Below are 18,576 nucleotides of genomic sequence, written 5' to 3' on the forward strand. Positions count from 1 at the left end.
GCCGGGGGTCCTAGGACTGCCCTCTTAGGCCCCAGAAGCTTTAGTGCCTGCGGCTCCCCTGACCCGTCCTACCCCTTCAGTTTTCCTTTTACAGGCAAGAGTAGCATTTGTTTTCATGAGGTGATTCCTTTCTCAGTGCCCTATCTGATATCCTTACAGAGATACAGATACAGAGAGATATCTATATAGGTGTATAGATATCTTATATAGATACATATATCTTGTATATATACACATAAATATCTATATCTGTATATATAGAGATGTAACTTCATTTTAGGAGGTCACCCATCTCTCAGTGCAAGAATGCATGGTTAAGGAAAAGTTAGGGGTTATCTTGTTTGTTTTTTGCTTTTTTGTTTTTTTTAATTGATGGAATAGAGGCTGTGTCTCATTATTTTAAAGATTTTAGCTTTGCACCCTCTGTGTTTGTATTGGAATTTTATATTTACAAAATAGGCAGAATTACTGACTTTGATAGTTATTGAGTTCCTGGCCCTCATCAAAGTGTGTAGCAGGTCCTCAGGTAAGTATGCTTATTATCTCATTAATCCTCACAATAATCCTACGCAGTAGAGTATATTATCCACGTCAAACCTATGTCTCTCTGACTCCCATCAGAGTTCTTTCTGTACGCTCTGCTGGTGAGATAGGAGAATCACAGACTTGCACATTGTCACATGAAGGGATTTTCTAATAAAGGCTCCAAACCATGCAACGATTATGAAGTGCTTTCCACTGGAAATTTCAGGCAGAGCTAGGAGCAGAACCTGAGCACCGACTCCCAGGAGTCGGTTGATCTCCCTAATTCTCAGCCCATCCTCAGGCTCCGCTTGCCCTGCAGATCAGTGGCCTGCCTCCCGGTTCCCTTCCCACCAAGAAGACACTAGGAATTCGCATATGTGTTAGCACAGGGGAGAACACCCCTCCATTGCCCCTTCTCCAATTCTGTTTTTCCCAGCAGAGAAGTTAATCGTTCAGCAAGCACTTGTAGAGCGTACGTTGTATGAAGGACCGTATTTTAGGAGTGAAGGAAACACAAAGGAAAATAAGGCTCATACCTTTCTGAGGTTCACAATTGAGCAAGAATATGAATGAAGAATATGACTGGTGAATGCTTTGGGAGGAGTGATAAATAATATGCTTTGGGAGGGAAAGTGATTAATTCTGAGGGGATCTTCAGAGCTTCTCTTGAAGGAGATGAGATTTGAACCAGACTGTAAAGGAGGGGCAGGATGTCGAGAAAGGATTGGGGGTGGTGTGCGGGAGACATTAGTTGGAGGAAACAGCTTCAGACAAAGAAAGATTCAGCCGTCACTGCCTGAGAAATTTGTTTGCCGCACCGCTTCTGAAACACACATATACACAGCCTTCTGAGAGAAAATACTGCGCCCTCCCAGATATTTTCTGTTCAGAAATATTTTCTCCCTGGTATAAATCCACAAAAAAAAATCTATCGAGGCAATCCTCCATAAGCCTCCAATAGCCACTTTCCTCCCCTGAGAATGAAGAGCAGAGCTAATTTCCAGTCCTTACCCTAACCACCAAAACACATTTAAAACCCACATATGTAACGTGTGATTTCAGCTAGTTTGATAGGCTTCGTTAGCTTAGCAAAGCAAACATTTTCTTCATTTCTCTCCGTGTGTTCTAAAGAAAAATAGAAATGTTTAGGTGAAAACCAAATTATCTTCTGTTGTTTATTCCTCACTAGATGTCATTATTCTCTCCTGGGGAATTGGTTGGATGGCTATGAATGTTATTTTGCCTTCCCTCCCACCCAATATTTCTCAGGCCTGGTAAATTGGGAAATAGAGCTAAATCATAGGTGGTATAAGAAAGTGAAGGGATTTCTCCAAATCCCAATTAAATACTTCACGTTATTTGAAAAAGTTTTTAGAAAGACAACTACATACAGAACATTATTTAGGTACCCTCCTCAATAAAGACAGTACCATATTGAGATACTTAATTTGAGGAATATGATGCCAGAGGGGGAAAATATTTCAAAATGAAATACTTTATCTGTGCTGCTTTGCTCTTACGAATTCTGAGAATAGGTTCTCATCCCCCAGATTGTAATTGTGCCAGGACTGTGTTCTTGAGCTTTCTTCTTCATCCCCCCACCCAGCAACCAAACCTTGCCTGCCCTGAGACCTGGACCATGGCAAGGTCTGCTCCTTGAATCTTCTCATACAGCTGTCATCTACCTTATTTGTAGAACTAGTTAAAAAGAAAACAAACCAATCTCCACATAATTATTGTGGTTATTATTTCAAGATATTATATTCTGTTTTTTTATTTGAATAAATTCCAGGAATTTTAGCATTATCACTAAGCTTTGGTGAAGGTGTTAAATATAAATTTTTCTCATCCCAGCTTTAGAGAACTCTGAGAAATTAAGTGACCCTGTAGAGAGCATCTGCCCGACTTAAACCGAAAATATGGAGTCTATTTCTGGTGCTGGCTCAGTCCATAGCATCCTGAACAAATGCTACTTGCTCCTGCCAGCCAAATGCTAATAGCAGAGCAGGATTTTACACGCTTTTGACAAGGATTCAGCTCATTTTCAAAAGTCCATTAGTGAAGACAGTTTCTGCCTCCAGAACAAGGTAGCATGGAAATCAATTCCTCTGTTTATAAAAATTGATCATTCTTGGGCCTGATAGAATGACTGCAGAAGCCGCCACCACTTGTAGCCTGAGACCTGCTCAGATGATACTCAGCAGGGCTGGGCCTTCTCTTAGCCAGCTATGGTCCTCTCTGAAACATGCAGCCTCCCATTACCTCTCCTTTAATTCCTCTTCATTTGAAAGGTGAAATTGCAGAACAAATGAATATTAGTGATAGAGCTGAAGAGCACATCAAATTCTTGCTTATTTCCTACTTTCTATGAGACTTTGGAAAACTTAACCATTTTAAAATGGGTGGGCCCTGCAAAGCTGCAGAAAAATATCCAAGAGATGGAAATATAACAGAGGCTATAAAAAGAAACCTTTTGGAGAAATAAGACTCCTGGTTGGGAATTTTTTTCCCAGATGCTAAGTTGTAGGCTTCTATGGTTCTCACAGTATTTTCAGAGACCTTGGTTTCTGATAGGTAAAACATTCACCATGTGATGGTGTGACAAATGTTATTTAATTGCTGAGGAAATTGCTCAGTGCATTCTACAGTGTTGGAAGTAGGCTTGATTCTGTAGGATGCAGCTTGTAAATCATTTTAGCACCTCTCAACAAGCACCCATTCAAGCTTGTGCATAAATAACAGAATCAACTTTCCATAAAATGCTAAGTTACAAATAGCTACTAATAATCAAATGTGTACTATGTGCCAGTCATTATACTGTTTTATAAGCATAAAATTAATCCTTACATCTATGTAAAGAGGTAGATACTATTGTTATCACTATATTACGAATGAGGGAACTGAGCCACAGAAAGGATGAGAAATTTGCGCAGGGTACTGGGAGTGAGGTTTTGACCCCATACTGTCTGATCCAGACTATTCATGTCACTATACCATGCTGCCTCCTTGAATAAAAAAAGGCTGGGGGAGGAGGAGAGAGGCGAGAGTTAAACGTTTTATATCTGAAAACTTCAATCAATGAACTGATTTCATTTTGACATTTATCCATTACTGTTATTTACATTTAAATAATATTTTAAGATTTTTCAAATGGATTTCTAATTCATTTTAGCAGATATTTGAAACTGATATTCGAAAGTAGATAAATATTGTCTTCATATTTTGTTGGTCACAGAGACATTAGGATTTCTAACACAGAACCCAAAGCAAGAGTGAAGACTGGGATTCAGTAGGCTTTAGGTTTATAGTTTTAAGTATGCTATGCCTAATGAAGAATAAGAACTGGTGTATTTTTAGGTCATCGGAAGTCAGAGATAATTAACAAAAACAAATAGACATTAAACAAGTGTCTGTTGGTATAGCTATATCTGGTATTTCTCCCATAGCCACTGCTTTTTTCCAAGTCGCTGTAACAAGTACTTTATACTTCTTACCAGTTTATAGAAAATCAAGTCTTCTTTGACAGTGAATATATGCCCAATCAAAGCAAGGAAATGCAACAGAAATGTATCCTCCTTGGGCTTTTACAAGGTTGGGAAGGCATTTTCCTTCTGTCTAAATGGTATTTCGATAGATGGGAGATTTAGAGAGTTCTCTCAATTGCCTGTTACTGGGTCTCACTTCCTTTATTTTACGCACACTCACATCAGTATCAACTTATGCTCATACTGTAATTCAAGGGAAATAATAGAATGGGAAAATACTTTTAAACGTTACTGGGGTAGAAGCTTAAAGGGGACCTAGAGGCTTTTCCACTTAATTGTTGGCAAAACTGCACATTCATGTCAACAGAGGGGGTGGGGTGGGGAAAGACTTTAAAAGAACCATAAGGTTTTGTGGAGAGCAGGAATTCCCATTCCCTATAGTGATATCTGAGCAAATCAGATACACATGGAATTCCTTTGTCTCAAAGCATTGAAGTCTGATTGCAGCCAGCTCAGCCACCACTCAGCTTGTTAAGATTCCAAAGAAAGATCTTGGGCTCTGAAGACATCATGGTTTGGATCCTAGCTCCTCCACTTACTTAACTGTGGGTAACATACTTCACCTCTCTGAGCTGCAGTTACTTCCCCTCTCCTCATTCTTATAGATTAAGTTACAGAAGAAATGGCAGGTGCCTAACACAACTCCAGGCACATAATTGGAGGATTGTAAGGAACTTAGCAGAGTGTCTGGCCCACAGTAAATGCCCACTGAGGAATAGCTGCAATTACTAATGACATTCAGGGTTGTTTCTTCTTCAGGCCTACCACCATCTTTGGCTCTTTTTATTGCTTGTTTGTACCTCTGCCGCTGACTGGGCAAAAAAAAAAAAAAAGAAAAAGAAGATGGAAAGCAGTTAGCCCTTTGGACAGAGTAAATGGTGAAATAAGTTGCTGAAATTAAGTTTAGGGGTTATATATGGATTTAATTTTTCTGTTGTCTACCTGTCTCCTATTATCATAAATAATTGCGAGTTGAATGTTTTATCATCAATAGCAACATCATTGTCTTCATCAGGGACCTGTTCACGTGGGCCAAATTTTACACTATCAAAAACTGACCCACGGCCCTTTCAGGAAACCAACATATATGCTTATTAAAACTAACAAACAAATGATTACCCCCAAAAAGTCCCCAGAGTTATTGATATTACATGTGGGTGAGATGTAAAAGTCCCCAGAGTTATTGATATTACATGTGGGTGAGATGTTTTTCCTAGAGAGAATATATTACAAGTCAGATTCACATCTTCTCTAATTATAACTCAGAGCATTTGAGACTTCTGCTAAATTCAATAAACTATCCTTTTCCTGACATCTCCCATATTTCCCTCTTGCTGTTTCAAAAGCTTGGCCCTTTGAATTTGTTTTCATCATTATATTTCCAGGGTAGTAGTTGTTTTGAACCCTGGAGATAATTGTCATCAGACTTTTTGCTTAGAAAATATCCTTGTTAGGAGAGGCACCTGGTGAGACAGACTGAGATTCAAATCCTAGCTCTGCTGCTTGTGAGCTTGGGAGGGTTAACCTCTTTGGGCCTGTCTCCTCGTCGATGCAGTGGGGTTAACAATACTTCCTGGGGCTTTGAGGATGAAATGGGACAGTATGTCAGAGCACTGCCATGGTGCCTGACAATAAATAGTAGCCTCCAATAAATGCTCTACCTCCACCCCCTTGGTAGATTCAAATACCTGTTTGTTGGTAATAACACAGTGCCTTTCTTGTATTTCAAGGATGTGCTTTTGGGGGAAAACAATGGCTTTAGTCTTGTGAAGGATCCATGTTATTTGGCTGGCCCTGGATCCAGGTATGTATGTATATTTTTGATGCCCTCTGCCTTATGAAGGCTGCTGGAGTTAAATGTTTCTGTTCCTTTCTACAAGAAATTGAAATGTGATGTTGTGATATTTCATAGTGTCATGTGCTGCCTTTCCATCTTATCTAAGCTGTGGGGAACTTTTTTATTTATAGATGACTTTCTCTCAGAATGATATTTATTCAAAATAGGTTTTGAATGTGTGCTATTGAGGCAATAGTTGACTTGTAATAAGTTTAGCATCAAAATAGTTAATGGATATGCTCTTCTCAACATAACCTATGGCTCTCATACGTGGACCTCTCTTGTGTGGCTGATCTTTTCCACTTCTGTGCACAAAGGATCGGGTCCAGTGACAAAAGTGCTAGGGGAAGAATGAGCATTTCATGAACAGCTTCACAGAGCAAGACATACTCACAGGAAGCACCTGAAGTAAAAAAATAAAACTCAAAATCATAATTTTTAGGCACTTAGGGATAGAAAATAGCAGGTAAGTCATTTTAAAACAAAAAAAACAAAACATTTACCATCAAAATCATTTCCCCTAGGTAGAAAAATATAATGTACAATTTTTTAGAATTTGAATTTTTGAACTATTCACATCGAGCTTTAATAAGTAGAAATTTCCATAAAGAGTTTCTCCTGAACCACATGCCTTGCCTATATGTGGTTTTAATGTGGTGTCCTAGGGCTATCTACTATATTATTACTAATGCTAATACATTTAACCTCTGCCTACTACCTTCCATGTTTTTTCAAGCTAGTTCTTTAATTTTTCTTATATTTCATTCAGTCACCATTTCTCTCCCTTTCTATATTCCCTTCTCAATAACTCAACCTAATACTAATACTGTCACTTAGAAGCAGCCAGCATGGTCAGGAAATGGGTATCAAGTTACCTCTTTAATTGCCAAGAGCAGACTTCCACAGTTATGTGCTCTTGCTCGCATAGCTGTGCCTAAAGTGAAGAAAGTATTCAAGGTGAGGCTGAGGACTTTGGTTAGCTTGGGTGCGTTAATTAAAAGCTAGAGACAAGGGAAAACTAATAGTGAACTAGAGCACTGCCAAAAGAGAACTGGTCTGCAGACAAAGGTGAAAGTAAACCACAAAAAAATCAAATAGCTCAGTTACAAAAAGGACTTGAATAGACATTTCTCCACAAATGGTAGTCGAAAGACTAACAAGTATATGAAAAGATGCTTCACATAACTAATCATCAGAGAAATGCAAATCAGAACCACAATGAGATACCACCTCACACCCATTAGGATAGCTACTATCAAAAAAACATAAAAGAACAAGTGTTGGTGAGGATGTAGAGAAACTGGAACCCTTGTGCACTGTTGAGGGGGTTGCAAAATGGTGCAACTGCTGTAGAAAACAGTATGGAGGTTCCTCAAAAGATCTACCATATATAATCCAGGAAAACCACTTCTGAGTATATATCCAAAAGAATTGAAAGCAGTGTCTTTTGAGATATTTTCATACCCATGTTCATAGCAGCACTATTCACAGTAGCAAAGAGGTGGAAGCAACCCAAATTTCCATCAATGGATAAATAAATGTCATATATGCATACAGTGGAATATTATTTCAGCCTTAAAAAGGTAGGAAATGCTGTCATATGCTACAACGTGGATGAACCTTAAGGACATTATGCTAAGTGAAGTAAGCCAGTCACAAAAAGACAAATGCTCTACGATTCCACATATGTGAGGTATCTAAAGTAGTCAAATTCATAGAAACAGAAAGTAGAATGGTGGTTACAAGGGCTGGGGGAGGGGGAAAAGAGGAGTTGTTTCTTAATAGGTATAGAGTTTCAGATTTGCAAGATGAAAAAGTTCTGGAGTCTGTTTCACAGCAATGTGAATATACTTAATATTACTGAACTGAACATTTAAAAATGGTTCAAGTAGTAAATTATATGTTATATTTTTTACCACATTAAAAAAAGGTGCTATGAAGGAAACAGACAATTGCTCTCAAACTCCATTCTTGAATATTAGGATTCCTGGATATGTATCAACAGATGCTTGCCTCTCACACTTTACTATAAAGGAGACTCAAACTAAAACTTTTTTACTGTGTTCTTTGTTCTTGGAAAAATACAAAACAATCACCAAGGAGAAGCATTCTCAACCAAACTAAGCATTTAACTCAAATATTACCTTCAAAATATGCAGTTTAAGTATGGTTCCTGTAAACTAAAAAGATTAGACATAAACTAAAAACATCACATCAAGGTTTATTTGGGCTGGATCCTTAAAGGATAAATATTGTATTACTGTGTGTTTTAGGGATGTCTCCCCTTTTTAAAAAGCCTCAAGATATAATAAATAAAATGAAGGTTCCCGAATTAGTCATTAAAACATCAGATTCCAGTGACTCCATGTCCTATTGGAGGATGCTAAGTTTAAAAATAGTTCATGTCCATGGGGCCGGCCCGGTGGCGCAAGCGGTTAAGTGCGCGCGCTCCGCTGCGGCGGCCCGGGGTTCGCTGGTTCGGATCCCGGGCGCGCACCGATGCACTGCTTGGTAAGCCATGCTGTGGCGGCGTCCCATATAAAGTGGAGGAAGATAGGCACAGATGTTAGCCCAGGGCCGTCTTCCTCAGCAAAAAAGGAGGAGGATTGGCGGATGTTAGCTCAGGGCTGATCTCCTCAAAAAAAAAAAAAAAAAAAAAAATAGTTCATGTCCTACAGTCTGAACAGCAGTGGGGCAGAAGAGACATTGTTTATTCCACAGACATTTCCTGAGAGGATATTTTGTGCCAGGTGTTTGGGGTACCACATTGAATAAGATGTGGGAGAAGAAAGCACCCCAGCGCATCTCCTGCCTCTGGGTTTCTCGTTTACCCATTTGGGAACCCACCAGGAAGAACGCAGTAGCCAAGCTTGGCTATTGAGAGGTTCCTGGTAAAGAAACCGCCTGTAAATGAAAAGGATTGTGACAGGAGGGGAGGGGCTGCACCTGAGAGAGATGGGCCCCTTATTGAACCATCTGCATTTATAATAAAGAAAAAATAACGGCACGAGAAGAGCTAATTTGGCTCTTTGCGGTCTTTTCCTTCCATGTGCAGCCTGACATTCAGACGATTTTGTGGCAGGCAGGACTCAGGTCTGTAAAATGAAAAGTGCCATCTGCTCTCCAGATTTGCTTGCATCCTAAGCAGGGAGCTCCAAATGTGGAATTTACAAACTATGGTGGTTTGCTGGAGACTTGTTTTATCCTCATATTAACTCGCGTGTGGCAGGCAGGCAGTGCTGCAGACTCCTCTTTTCTTTGTTTTGTTCTCCTTTTTTCCTTTAGAACACAATAACAAAAGTATTGGAAATTGTTGGGTTTTTCCTTGGAGCCTAGACAGCAGTTGTTTAAATTACCGGGCACCTTGTCTGCTCATTACTGTCAACCTCTTTCTCCAGAGGTAACTGCATGTTAGTTCCTTAGGTGAGACTCTCCCCCTCCTCCTTACTTTCCATTTTAAGAAATGAAAACACTAGGAGACTAACAGAAAGTTGTAAATAAAACCTCCAGATTTAGCAGCCCATGCAAATGCTTTCCAAACAGACCTCCCCGTGGGGCCCACACTGGGCGAGAATGAGGCAGCATTCCTTTTCCCCAGAGTCAGGAGCTGGTTCCCAAAGTAGTCCTAAAAGGAGGGGAAGAAATGTACCTACTTGTTCTTTTTATATCCTGAAGCCTGTCCTCAAAAGCTGCCTTATATGGGTGCTGGGGGCGGGAGGTGGGGGCTAATACAAGGAAATGCCTTGTGACCCCAGGCTTGCCATGTGACATTTTCCTGTAGGAGTTTACTCCTGTCTGGTACGTAATTTAAACTTGGTTCTTTGTATGAGCAGCCCAGGGAAGATAGTCTGGGGGCCTTCTCCCCATCAAATGCTTTTTTCTGTGTTTGCCCCTTTCTTCAGAGCTGTACCCCTCGTGTTTGTATCCTGCTGCAGGTCACTCAGTTGTTTGGAAAGAGGCCAAGAAGAGATGCCGTTGCTCAAACACCATCCTAGCCCTCGTTGGGGTGGTTCAGGCTGCAAAGCAATTAGTGGTGCCTCAGTTCCCAGCGAATGTCCTAGACTGCTGGACCATCAAAGGCAGGCCAGCAGAACACCTTGCCCCAGGCCGTTGCCCACAGGAATGCAGGGGCATCTCACAGATCCCAGGGCTATACCACTGACCCCCCTCAGCTCTGTTCTGCCTTCCCCTGTCCCCTCCAGCTTCTGCTCACAGGCTGCTGCTGATCAGCCGACTGGAAGGGATGGTCAGATGGGGCAGCAGCCTCTTTTGCCCTACACCCCAGCAGTGACCCACAGAAGCAACGGTCACAGCCTGGCCCAGCCTCCCAGTCCGAGGGGCCATGAGCCCAACAGCCCAGAGCATGGGATAGAAGAGGGAATGAGGAAGCGGGTCTCACTGCCTCAGAAGCCTGTCCCGCCACGGGTGAAATGGGCCCATGCAGTCAGAGAGGACAGCCTCCCCGAAGAATCCTTGTCGCCTGAGTTTGCTGACCTGAAGCACTACAAAAAACAGCAAAATCTTCCAAGTTCAAGCAGCACTTCTGACCCAGACACGCCTCCTGGGGTCCCAAGCACTCTGGGGTGGATTTCCCTTCGAATATCCGAGTCTGTCCTGCAGACCTCCCCCCCACCTCGGGAGGACTATGATGATGAGGTGTTTGTGAAGGACTTGCACCCCAATGCCACTTCCAGCCCTACATTTGAAGCTCTTCCCCCACCCCCGCCGCCTCCACCTAGCCAGGAAACCCCAGTGAATACCTTGGATGACTTTCCTCCACCTCCGCCCCAAGCTGTGTATGAGGCGCAGCTGGACAGCGAGGATCACAAGGAGCCCCATGCCAGGTGAGTGAGCAGACTCGGTAAGAGCCTTCCACGGGGGAGAAAAGGGTTTCCCTCACCAGTAAGAGATTTTCACGCTCCGGGCTTCCCAGAGCCTGCTTCTGTTGGCCACAGGACAGCCCTGGTGTGGGTTTTTTATACAAGCTCAGCTCATGGACCTGGCAGGACTGTTTTACTTGTTTACCTTGGGTGGACGGTATACTCGTGGTCATTGGGCACCAAGGGGTGGGAGCAGTGAAGATGAAAGCCAAGACCCAGGAGGCACAGTTCACTTCTGTGGACGTGGCCGATTCAAAGGGACCACATAAATAGCATCCCTCTTCCCTGCCCGAGTTCTGAGTCAGTTAACAAATAAGACGAAAGAAGAAGGTACATAGATGACAAAAACATTACATTTATCACTGATACAGCTGAGGCTGGAGTGTTAGTGGGCCTTCTGAAACTGAGCCCCCAGATTAAATAGATTTACCCGCCTAGTCACAGTCCATGCTAGATACACACACACACACACACACACACACACACACACACACGGAGTGCGAGTGCGCGCACACACACACACACACACACGGAGTGCGAGCACACAGAGTGAGCCTGGAGGCAGCCTTACTCTTAGAAGAGAAGAGGCTGGACTGTGAATGGTCAGCTTCTCTGTCCAAAGTCACCCCCTTTTCATGGGGAGGAATAAAGAGTAGGGCTAAAGGTCAGTAGTGTTTAGGGAAAACTTCTAGGAAGCCAGAGGAATGGGGAAGAAGCATTTCTCAACACATACTCCCTAGGACAAGGGATCTCTCAACACCAAAAAAACACATTGCCCGACCTCACCTTTGTGGTAATTTCCTCTCAACACCATGTAATTTACCTCCACCACCCTCTGTTCACCTGGACCTTTCAGAAGGCTCTGGGTCTCACAGCAGCATTCACCAAAACTGAATTCCTCCTTGATCCATCCCCCTTAAAAAGTCTACAACCTCCTTGTGACCAACTACTAGGCTCAGGAGAAGGCTCCTTTGGTGGTTTTGAGGAAATAATAACCTCAGAAGTGTGACCACCTTGCTCCACTCCTGATATGGGAAGGTACAGCCCTGAGTCTTCCTTCGCCCTTCTCTTGACTCTTCTCTTACCACTCTCTTTTTGATACCCCCAGCAGCTCCAGCAAATTTGCCAAGGTGACTATTGCCAAGGAAAGGCCCAGGCCTGGTGCAGCCCATTTGGTTGGTAGTCAGCTACTAGCTTCCAGATCCCAAACTTCTATCAAGAGTTCAGAGGCCACTGAGACCAACCTGCTGTCCACCGTGGGCGCTCTGCCCCAACTTGCTGGGTCTCTTGTCCAGCAACCAAGCCCTGGGCAGCTGCCTCCCATCCGGACCCAAAGCCTCATCCATGACCCAGTCAGTGAGACTCAGGGTTTAGAAAAGAATGTCAGTTCTGGTCCTCAGAAGACCTCAGAAGACATCAGAACAGAGGCTCTGGCCAAGGAAATTGTCCACCAAGACAAATCTCTGGCAGACATTTTGGATCCAGACTCCAGAATGAAGACAACTATGGACCTGATGGAAGGTTTGTTTCCCCGAGATGTTAATTTGCTAAAGGAAAACAGCATAAAGAAGAAGGCCACGCAGAGAACTGTCAACTACCTAGGATGTGAAGGCAAGAGGTAAGTCTAGGACCATTTATCTGATGTTTTCCTGCTTCCAAAGATCCTGGCCCAAGAGTGACATTCCATTTCAGCCTTAGGGGAATGGCCTTGAGGAGTAGGATGTGGGACAAACTGACCTTGAGTTACCAGGCACTTACCCAACAAGAAAAATATAGTAATAATAATAATTGCTGTTAATACCTGCTGTTCATGTTATTTATGTCAAGCATTGTATTGATTTCTTTATATAAACATTATCTTATTTAATTTTCCCAAGAACCTTCTGAGATAGCTACCAATTTTATCTCCATTTTACACATGAGTAAATGGAAGCACAGAGAAATTAAGACCATGCCCAACCAAAGTCAGAGAAAACGTGAGTGATGGCATCTGGGATTTGACCTCAACACTCTGAGCGTGCCTGCTCTCTTAACGATCATACAGTGCCTCTAACTCCACAACTGCCCGTTCTCTGTCAGAGTTAGCTTTACAGAGAGTCCTCCAGGGGTCAGTGCTGAGAGAGGAGCAGGAGAAGTGGTGAGTGTGACAGAAGCCCCCCAGGCGGAGGTGAACACCATCTGTTAAAAAAGGATGAGAGCCTAGAGAAATAGATTTATTTACTACACTGACATTCACCTTTGAAGAGTTAGGGTGGATGTTTGCTCAGATCCTGAAAATCAAGAAAGATCTGAATGGGGGCGCACTCGTGGTTTTGTTCGTGAGCCTCTGCTCCTGAAGCTCCCTGAGCAGCACGTGTCTATTGTCCTGTAACATGTGTCCCAACGCCCGGCCGTGGGGTGAAAGGACTGTGAGCCGTCTGAATTTTTTATTCTTTCAACTGCTCCCGGGTTATTGCAATATTTTCTTGCATGTTTGATTTTTGTAAAGGACTACTATGGGAAAGATTTAGAGTGGTTTTTATTTTCTTTTTAATTTTCTATGAAAACTATGTGGCTAGACAGACTGGGGCTCAGCAGTTAGTGGCTTCCAGACTAAATAAAACAGAACATTTTATCTCAATTTGGGCTTGCATTTTAGAAATTTCCAACTGATCCTAACCAAATTACTAACAAGAATACCGTGTTTTGACTTGGGAGGGCCGGGAGAAAGGAAAGAGCTATGTAAGACTTAGAAGTTACGTGATATGTTATTGGAGGCTCTCCTAATATAAGGCCTGAACAGTCACCTGTCCATCCTTCTTTTTCAGATTTGGCAAACAGAGACTAATTGAGGTGAAGTGACTTACCAAGGGTCATGTGTTTAGCAGACATTTACTGAGCACCTACAACGTGCAAAGCAATCCCCTGGGTGCCACGAAGGACCCAAAGATGTGTTTCTGTGGGTGTGCCAGTCAGTTCACCTCGTGTGGTTGTCACAGGTCAAAGTGAGGGGCTTCCATTTACTTCATTCTGTTCTCTGACCACTTGCTGTAGAAAGACCAAAGTAATTTACAAATACATCCTTCGAGAAGCATTTCCTAGCATTATCATTGAGAATATACCTTCTCAGTCAATTTAGAAGTGAAATGGTCATGTAGCTTTTGCAGCACTGAGACCTTCCAGAGTGCTTTTAAACGAGTGACCTGCGCCATCTTCTGGTGAAGATGAGCATGGTCTTGTTGTGCATGAGACTCAGCAGATAGCCATTGTGAGGTTTAGTTCATCAAATGCCCAAGAAGCCCATTTGTAATGAAATGAATACATGTGGGAGAAAAAACATATCAGAAGACCTTTTTCCTATTTTTTCAATTAACTGGATTAAATGTAACTATATTGCTTAGAGGAATAGTCCCATCAAGCAGGAAACTAGTAAAAATAACTTTTTTGTGGTTCTTTATTCCGTAGTAAAATGATGGTCTAGATGTTAAATAATGTCATAAGATTGAATAGTTGAAATACTTCTCCAAGAGAACCTAACTCACTTCCATAGAGTCATTTATTCAGTGGGTAGGATCTGACCTGTAGTCTGAAAGGCAGCTTGATTATAGTAAAACAGAGAACACTAGATATGAGGTTTCTCAATTACTAATTTGTTCTCCAGCCTTGAAACCCCCTGATATGTAATGAATGAGTAGATTTCACATCTTGTATTCTTTGACCAGAAAGCTCCCAATTTCCCAGGTTTATATGTGGTATCAGGCTTACATGAGAAGGAACATTGATAAGTGTCCAAGCAACAATTATAGTAGGGATCAGAAAGATTATGGGAAATCCTGGAAGAGTAGGAAATAACCTAAAATCTGAGATTTGTGCAGCATCTTGAATATACTTTAACATCGATTGAGTCATGGCCCCTCATTGTCTTTCTGTGAAATAGGGAGTCAGTATCATTCTTTTACTTATTGCAAAAGGAGGACTATGCAGAGAGGTTAAATGACAGGTCCACGGTCCCAACTCCCACTCCTCTTCCCACTACTGCCTTTGGTGGTTTTCCATCCCGTGTTTGCCTGGCTTCAAGAGCCCTACATATAGTAATCACTCATTAGTAAATATTTATTAGTTAGTTCATCCCAGTTTCTAGGAAGAAATTGAATAGAATGTTTTATACATTTCTGAATGGACAGACGTGTGATGAAATGAAGCTTCTGTTATGTGCTGTGTGTGGCTGTACTTTTTGTTCTTTATGACCCAGAAGTGAAGACAAGGAAGCGCTGGGCATGTTGGTCAACTGCTCTGCCTACTACAGTGTGTCTGCTCCCAAGGCTGAACTTCTGAACAAAATCAAAGATATGCCAGAAGAGGTGAATGAGGAAGAGGAGCAAGCAGATGTCAATGAAAAGAAGGTAAAGAAAGAATTGGGGCCTATGTCCTGCTCTCCCCAGAAAGATTGTCAAGGTCCTAGCAGGGTTACAGGCCCCTCCCGGCAGGAAGGGAAGGTGCCTGGCCATCACGAACCTCGCCCAAACCACCATTGGATTCTGGACTTGCGTGGTACTTTGAGCAATTTCCTCATAGCTCTTCTGTCATTTTCATTTTTACAAGAGACAAAAGTGAAGGTTACAGGGAATAAGTTATTTTCTCTCTCATAGATGAGACTAGAACCCAGGTCATCTGCCTCCTAGTTCAGCACAGGGACCCCAACACTTTCTCAGAGCTGACCAGCCAGCGCCAATGGTCTGTGTGATTTTCATTTCATGTTTCACAGTCAAAAAGAAAACTAGAAAATCGAGAAACTTCAAGGAAAGAGAGATCGATTATCAAAAGACATTTCTGAGAAAAGCTAATGTTAATCTTTAGATTCCCCAACTCTCTTTCCAATACCCCAATGAATAGCTTGAAAGCACAGTGTTGGAATTTAGTTGTTAGCTTTGATACTCCTACAGAAATCTTAAATGTTAAGCATTTTAAAAATGACCATGTTGGGGCCGGCCCCGTGGCTTAGCGGTTAAGTGCACGCGCTCCGCTGCTGGTGGCCCGGGTTCGGATCCCGGGCGCGCACCGAAGCACCACTTCTCCGGCCATGCTGAGGCCACGTCCCACATACAGCAACTAGAAGGATGTGCAGCTATGACATACAACTATCTACTGGGGCTTTGGGGAAAAAAATAAATAAAATTAAAAAATTAAAAAAAAAATGACCATGATGCTGCTGCTGTCTTCCCACATGCCATGGAGATCTAAGCCCAGCTGTGCCTGCAGGGGAGAAAGTTCTTGCCATTCCTCTTTCCTTGCGGTCACAGAGGGGCTGCTTGCCACTGTGCTTACAGCTCTTCATATAACTCAAGCGTGCACGCTGAAAAAGGACTCTTTGTTAAAGCTTGCCTCTCGCTGATCCTGGAATGTAAGTGGTTTTCAGTGGTACCAATTCCAGGAGGAACTTTCTCACGTGATTCTGTTTCATGTATTCTGTAACATGTGCTCTAAGCCCTCTTGCTTATGTGCTAAGATGAGACCACAGGATAATGGACCCTGGGCGCAGGGGGTTATGGGACAGGAGGATTTCGGGGTTTCAGAAGCACCTCCATCGGTAGTGTTCTTCTCTCTCCTGCTGCTCCAGCTCGGGGCTCACGGCACACGGCCGACATGCTGGCACAGCCGCTCTAGTAACACACGCTCTCCCCGCCCAAGGTTTTCCCACGTACACACCTGCTCCGTAGCACACTCCTGGCACATCCTTTCCTCAGCACTGCTGAGTGCCCCCATTTAATGAGTCTTCTGACTGGGGGGAAAAAAAACACCTACCTTGCTCTAGTCTGTCTATATTTATCCCAAAGAGGGAGCTGTATAAACACCATTACAAGCGTCAGGTTGCCATGACATCTTGAACTGAACATTTTACACAGTTTTTGTTCTTGTTTTGTTTTTTGCACATAGACATATCCTGCTTTACAATAACAATGTGGCAGATTACTTGTTGCTTTTTTCTCCCATCTTAATTTTGTTTGTTAACCACTTTTCCATCACTTTATTATCACCCTCTCACTCTGAGGATTATGTGGCAAAAAGTATTTTTAGACTGAGAATATGAAGGAATAGAAGATTAATCCTCATGAGAGGTAACATTAGGTACTATTTCTTGAGCACTTTTTATGTTCTAGGTGTGGGCTATGTTTTTTTATGTAGTGCTGTATTATCTATTTACACAAAACTGCCCTGACACCTGTATTGCCACATTTTACACTGAAGTAATCAGCATGTGTCAGAATGAGTCAGGACAAGAGAAGAGGGGGCATTGAAGACAAAGGAACAGCATGAGAAAGGCCTAGAGGTGTGAAAACACCATAGGGAGTGTGTGTGCTGAAGAAAGGTACTTCCAGTAGTTTGATATTTTGGAATGTAAAACAAAAAGGCTTGTGATTAAATTAGAAATGACCAAATATAGAGAATAACAAAGGAAGGCCACAAATAGCAGCAGAGGAGGCTGGGAGGATCCACAGGAGCCAGAAAGTCATGCAGATCACATGGGGCTTTGTGTGAAATGCCAAAGAGGTCGAGTTTTACAATGTGACAGTGGAGAACCCTATGAGAATTTTGTTTGTTTTAATGAACTACAAATTTATTAATATGTAATAGAATTTTCATTAATGTCACTTGCATTTACATTCTGATTTGGAAACAGAAAATATGTGAGCTTTAAGTGATGTTGTTGCAGGTGTCTATTAATATGTCCAGCATAAAGCTGAAAGTGCGTTTTTCTTCCTGTTATACAACAAGCTTTTCTAAGGACGGTTTTAAAAAATGATGCTTGGTCAAGATTGTTCTGAGGCAGAGTGTAGCCTTCCACCAGCTTTTGCAAAGTAATCATTTGTTACCTAATATTTAAAGTTATTAATAACCTCAGATATATTTCTAGGCATGAAACTCACAAAGAGTCAATGGAAACTAGAGTCCTGATTTATGAATAAATATTTTTAAAATTGAAATCAGCATTTTAAATCAATTCTACTTTAATACAGTTTCTATGTATACATCATAGATAATGAATTATAATGTTCCAAGTAAATACAAAAATTACTTAGAATATGAAACACTTCATTGTCTGAACTTCCGACACACATAAAAACTAGAGACGGCTTAATAATTAGAGCTTTCCATTCTTTGGCTAAACTCTGCTGTATCTATTCGGCAAAAATCTTCTTAAACAGATCCCATGATTCTCTATTCTGAACGCCAAAAGGCTTTGGCATAGAGACTTAGTGGAATATTTCAAAAACCAAAAAGAAACTGTTGTTCCTCGGAGCTGACTTTCCCCAAGAGATCGTTGGCGACCCACGGGGTTCTCAGCTGCCCATTTGCTGTTCTTCCTTCATTCTTGAAGTTCCAGGCTCCCCTCTGGTCTGTCCTCCTTTCGGCCTGAAAAACTTCCTTTAACATTTCTTTTAGAATAGGTCTACTGGTGACAAATTCTTCATTTTTCTCTCTAAGGAGGTCTTTCTTCTGCTGTCATTCTTAAAGGCTGTTTCCACTGGATATGGAATTCTGGGTTGACTGTTCTTTTTCTTTCAGCACTTGAAAATTGCTGTTCTGCTTTCTTCTTTTTTCCATGGTTTCTGATGAGAAATGCACTCATTTAAATACTTGTTCCTCCTATGGCAACGTGTTGTTTTTCTCTGGCTGCTTTCAAAATTTTCTTCTTTATCTTTGATTTTCAGCAGATTGATTTTGATGTGTATGGGCCTCATGTCTTTGGTTTATCCTGTTTGGGGTTTGCTAAGCTTCTTGATTCTGTAAATTTAGGTCTTTCACCAAA

The 18,576-nt window shown here is 42.0% G+C and overlaps 1 protein-coding gene across 6 annotated transcripts in view; it reads left to right on the forward strand.

Annotated features, from left to right (window-relative positions):
• Positions 1-18,576, forward strand: part of SHROOM3 (shroom family member 3) — a 316,032-nt gene that overhangs the window by 284,576 nt on the left and 12,880 nt on the right. For 3 of the 6 annotated variants that reach the window (XM_058547303.1, XM_058547306.1, XM_058547307.1), the window contains 4 exons: positions 5,801-5,874; positions 9,843-10,751; positions 11,896-12,405; positions 15,019-15,169. In XM_058547303.1, coding sequence (XP_058403286.1) covers positions 5,801-5,874; positions 9,843-10,751; positions 11,896-12,405; positions 15,019-15,169 — 1,644 coding nt within the window. The remainder of the gene's footprint in view (positions 1-5,800; positions 5,875-9,842; positions 10,752-11,895; positions 12,406-15,018; positions 15,170-18,576) is intronic. The other 3 variants (XM_058547304.1, XM_058547308.1, XM_058547305.1) reach the window with 2 other exon arrangements.

This window comes from Diceros bicornis, chromosome 8 (genome assembly GCF_020826845.1).
Source record: "Diceros bicornis minor isolate mBicDic1 chromosome 8, mDicBic1.mat.cur, whole genome shotgun sequence".
NCBI classification, from domain to species: Eukaryota; Metazoa; Chordata; class Mammalia; order Perissodactyla; family Rhinocerotidae; genus Diceros; species Diceros bicornis.